The 5,079-nt window shown below is 35.2% G+C and overlaps 1 protein-coding gene across 1 annotated transcript; it reads left to right on the top strand.

The window, feature by feature from the left end:
• The first annotated feature begins 1,013 nt into the window (after positions 1-1,013).
• LOC110706539 (wall-associated receptor kinase-like 20) lies at positions 1,014-4,078 on the top strand. Its single transcript, XM_021884455.1, has 3 exons — positions 1,014-2,204; positions 2,772-2,831; positions 2,942-4,078. The coding sequence occupies exons 1-3, from the start codon at positions 1,400-1,402 to the stop codon at positions 4,033-4,035; spliced, it is 1,959 nt and encodes a 652-aa protein (XP_021740147.1). The 5' UTR covers positions 1,014-1,399; the 3' UTR covers positions 4,036-4,078.
• Positions 4,079-5,079: the final 1,001 nt, after the last annotated feature.

The raw sequence follows: 5,079 nt of genomic DNA, 5'->3' as shown, positions 1-5,079 counted from the left end.
ACATTATGAAAAGGATGGAGTATTAAATATTTACCAAAATTCCCACCAATTTGGAACAATATTTGTGCAAATTTAACTTTTCCATGTAAATTTTATTTTCCCATTTAGTTTTATTACTTTATTTCTTTACTTTTTTTACATATCCAATGTCAATTTACTTTTTCAATGTACTTTAACTATTCTTTTATGTGTTTATTAATTCCCTTGAAAAATACCCATAAGATACTACCAAAAGGGGACGGAAGGAGTATATTTTTTGGGTGGATTAATTCTGGATTAATAATACTATAAGATTTCAGAACAAGAAAAATAGAATTAATGATATGAAATTGTTGATTCTTATATATAGCCCTTATTAGGGCCATGTATAATAAAATCCATAATTAAATTAAGGTTCTTGAAATAATTGAATTATTATTTTTTGTCAAAAACATATTTAATTTCAGTATAACATCTTACTCAAGATTATAGAAGGTTCTTTGATCATTAGCTCTAGACAAAGGGACTGAACGCGTTTAATTTATCCCGTCATCTGTTATACACTTGTTTACGTGTTGCAGTTTAATCTAACAATCAAAATCTTTTTAGCATAAGCGGACAAAAGCTCTCTTTTAATGGCGTGCAAATTTTTTTTGAACTGTCAAAAATTATGTTCTCTGATGTAGAGTTATAACAAAGCATTTTAGTCCTGGGTTACAGGAGTAATGCTGGTTCTCACCCCTGCACCCATAGGACATGGAGCTTCCAACGTGTCTCGTGATCCAAAACTTTACTTAGTAAAAAAGAAGATGAACAGTAGATTCTTGGGGTCACCACTTTTCTTAAAACGAGAGAAACACATTGAAGCTGTGAGAATATGTGCTAGTACCAAGGCAAGAACAAATCCTCGGACAATATATTATGCATTAATTTTGATTTCAATGAGAAGATGAAAATACAACAAAAATCAAGACATGGATTTGATCAACAAGCATCGGTGATAACCCTGTTTCCTTTGTAGAATAAATTTTAATTATATCTAATCCGTATCATAATACCAAGGATATATCAATACTAATACCTAGGAAGATACAGCTAATCTATTATCAATAGGATTCTGGATTCCTAGTTCCTATGTACTATTTATTTAATCACACTAATAAAAATTTAATTTCGGATCCTGTTACCTTAGATATGTAAAGTTCAAATTGGAAAAACAAGATCTGTTTGTCTGAACTCCATCAGTCAAACGAGCACCTTTGACAAATGCCTGAACACAGAATAATCATAGAATTTGAATAACCTTCTCCATCTCCACCAAAAAAATTAAAACATACTGTAACATGTTTTACATCTGAAATGACGACCTCGGAAGAAGCAGTACAATATTTTTCAGCACTCCGTTGATACTGTAACACAGATGATGGATGCAGAGAAGAATTATAGACAGCTGTTATTTTTGCAGCTGGTAGTTACAGTATTTCTTTTTTCGGATATTTCTGTTACTCGAGAAGTGGAAGCCAAAAACTCTTGTCCGAATTGTGGGAAAATTACGGTACCTTATCCTCTTAGCATTTCACAAAGTTGTGGTGACCAATTATATAAAGTACGGTGCACCACGGGAAAGCTATGGCTTGATACTCTCAATGGATCATCGTATCTTATCACATCCATTTCCCCAAAGACCCAACGACTAACCATACGTCCACAGGAGTACTACCAAAATAGGTGTGCAAGACTGGACTTAAAATCTGGGGGAATCTGGCTTAACCAGAGCCTGCCCTTTAGTATTAGTAACAGTAATACTGTCCTGATGATGAACTGCACGAATTCAACTGTGAAATTATCGTCAATGGATTGCACATCAGGAAGTCTGTGCAATGCTTACAAGAATACAAGGTGCAAAGGTTTACCTTGTTGCTCATACACAACTGGGGGTTCCAAAACAGCCTACAGACTTGACATTTCAGACACTGGTTTGACTGGTTGTACATCATATGAGAGCTTTGTTAGATTGGTTCCCACTTTACCTGTAAAAAAGTGGCCAGAATCTGGGGTCCAGATACAATGGGATGAACCTGTTGAACCTCTCTGCACATCGTCTTTAGATTGCCATGGATTGGAAAATTCAACGTGTTTGCCTAATCGTGTTGTTGCAGGATCAAAGAAGAGGTGTTTCTGCAATGAAGGACTTCGATGGAATTTGATTAATGGAACTTGTGAAGGTAAGTGTTAAATTTCTGCAAAAAAAAAAAAAAAAAAAAAAAAAAAGGTTACAATACAGTCTTTCATTTTTTTTCTCAGTTAAAAGAAGATTAGACCTGAACTTTGGAATGAAAAGGAGTAATTTTGCTGCATCATTTTTCATTCATATATTATTTTAGCTACATATTTATGAAAACAACTTATGTTCACTGCAATACATTCTGTAAATGGGATTTAATCCCCCAAGAATTGCTTATTTGATGGTGTTGGCTCTTCAAACAAAAACCATTGAATAAAGCATTACTCCGTAGTATTTTGCAAATTAATACGAAACATTACTGAACAACCAGTAATCTAGAATGATTTTGTCATAACATAAACAGGAAACAGTCATAATGATTTTCATAAGATAAAGAGGAAACATTCCTAATGAACAGTCATTGGCTAATAGTTTCAACAATAGTACCCTTTTTCCGGAGCACCTTCGAAACTTCTTCATGAACTGGTGATTTACTACTAGCTTCTCTGTTACGCTATCTCTATTGCTTAAATGATATGCATAACACCAGGTCACATTGCTATTTCAGTCAGGAAGTGTAAGAAAAGAGGTTGTCCTCATCACATAAACCGAAAGAAAATTTATCACGGTACATAATTATGCTCCTACAACCACCACCTCTCCTCTCCCTACTTCTCCAACTATAAATTCTGCAGTGAATTCATATTTAAGATTATGTGCGGAATGTTATTGCTTCAGGTTTGATATTTGCAGCATGTGGAATCGCTATCATCATAATATTTTTTGTACTAGTTCAGCAGCATAAGAAGCACATCAAAAGAGAAGCTCATCGTAGACTGGTCAGGCAACGTGAAGAAGTATTAAATGCCCACAACCATGGGAAAGCTGCTAAATTATTCTCTGGTAAAGAGATGAGGAGATCGACAAACAACTTTTCCAAGGAAAATCTTCTTGGTGTAGGTGGATTTGGGGAAGTCTATAAGGGTAATTTAGACGATGGAACACTAGCTGCTATTAAAAAAGCAAAGCCAGGAAAGACTCTAGGAATGGACCAAGTCCTAAATGAAGTCTGCATACTTTGCCAAGTAAATCATCGGAGTCTTGTCAGATTGCTTGGCTGCTGTCTTGATCTAGACATGCCAGTATTGGTGTATGAGTATGTTCCTAACGGAACACTCTTTGAGCACCTACATGGGCGCTACTCCAACGAATGGGGGACCCTAACTTGGCAAAGGAGACTCTTCATTGCTAAGCAAACAGCTGATGGTCTTGCATACCTCCATTTCTCTGCTGTGCCACCCATTTTCCACCGGGACATCAAATCAAGTAACATATTACTAGACGAAAAACTTGATGCCAAAGTTTCAGATTTCGGCCTCTCAAGGCTGGTCGACACTGAGGCAACCCATATATCTACATGTGCTCAAGGAACACTTGGTTACCTTGATCCAGAATACTATCAGAATTACCAATTAACTGATAGAAGTGATGTTTACAGCTTTGGGGTTGTTCTATTAGAGCTCCTTACTTCCAAGAAGGCTATAGATTTTAATAGGGAAGATGATGTGAACCTTGCTGTTTATGTAACTAATTTGGCAGACAAAGAGAAACTGTTTGATGCCGTTGATGCAGGACTTACAAAGCAGGCCAATAATCTAGAACTAGAAACTATGAAAGCATTCGGTCTTCTTGCTGTAGCATGTGTGGATGAACAACGGAAAAATCGACCTTCTACGAGAGAAGTTACAGAGGAACTTGAATACATCATTAGTATCATTTCCCAAGAGCCAAATAATGACTCCAAAACAGACGGAATTAAGATTGTTCCTTGAATGCATATTTGCTGCAGCACTGTGTGGATTATAGTGTTTCGAATAATATAATTGTCAAATTTGTATTTGAATTTTCTTTTCGTTTTACAATTTCAGTTAGAATTTTCTTAGAATATCATTCTTTCTCTTATCCAAAAGAACCAGAACTAGTCACGGAGTTGGATCAGCAACAGAAAGAAAATACTATGCAAAACACCTTAATCAATCAATCAAAAAGTCATAATCCCATAAGGTGCCTCTACTACATGAACAAAAAGTGATTATTATGTGTAGTTGTAGGCACCTAAAAATGTTTCCATAAAATCAAACCTGATGACAAATAACCTTTCACCGTCATTATTGGTCGGATTGAATATTTAATATCAGATGTGCTTAAAATCCACATTCAATCAAACACGACTTACAAATTAGCCAACAAATTAGTCCTAATTTTTAATCAAAGCATAATCCAACCATCATTTTAGCCCAAACCTTTTTAATTAATTAATTAAGCCCGATTAATAAATAATAAAACCTTAAATAGGTCTGGAACTTTGAAACGGCGCCTAAATACCACGTACTTAATTTTTAAACAAAAGGTATAATGAATTGGATGGATTTCAAGGAAACAACAAACAGGTTCGTCGTGTCACGGCAGAAATGCTGCGCAACGACAATCTCTACCGTCCCACGGTAAATTGCACCATGTCACGGCAAATCCTGTCGTGAAGCAACTGTAGAAACCTAAAGATGTCTCTCCAAATCTAAAATCGATGATGAACAACCTTTCAACGTCATTATTGTTCGAGTAAATTATTTAATCTCGGGAGTGCTTAAAACCCATATTCAATCAACATATCAGTCCTAATATTGATTCAAAAACAGTCCAACTTACATTTTTGGCAAACCATTTTGAATTCATTTCGTGTTATATATTTATTAAGCCCGATTAAAAAAATAATAAAAATCCTAAGCCTCAAATTATTCTGGAAGAGCTAAAACGGCGCCTAATCACATTCTTAGTTATTAAACAAAGAATAAAATGAATTTGGACGATTTTCAAGA

The sequence above is a fragment of the Chenopodium quinoa genome, unplaced genomic scaffold (assembly GCF_001683475.1).
Source record: "Chenopodium quinoa cultivar QQ74 unplaced genomic scaffold, ASM168347v1, whole genome shotgun sequence".
Lineage (NCBI taxonomy): Eukaryota > Viridiplantae > Streptophyta > Magnoliopsida > Caryophyllales > Amaranthaceae > Chenopodium > Chenopodium quinoa.
The sequence above is the reverse complement of the archived record's forward strand: the minus strand, read 5'-3'. Positions and strand labels throughout refer to the sequence as shown.

Excerpts from the sequence above, each read along its gene's own strand:
- LOC110706539 (XM_021884455.1), top strand. The coding sequence starts at position 1,400 with ATGATGGATGCAGAGAAGAATTATAGACAGCTGTTATTTTTGCAGCTG. Across the intron at positions 2,205-2,771 it reads GATTAATGGAACTTGTGAAG|TCAGGAAGTGTAAGAAAAGA; the intron begins GTAAGTGTTAAA and ends TTGCTATTTCAG. Across the intron at positions 2,832-2,941 it reads CCGAAAGAAAATTTATCACG|GTTTGATATTTGCAGCATGT; the intron begins GTACATAATTAT and ends TTATTGCTTCAG.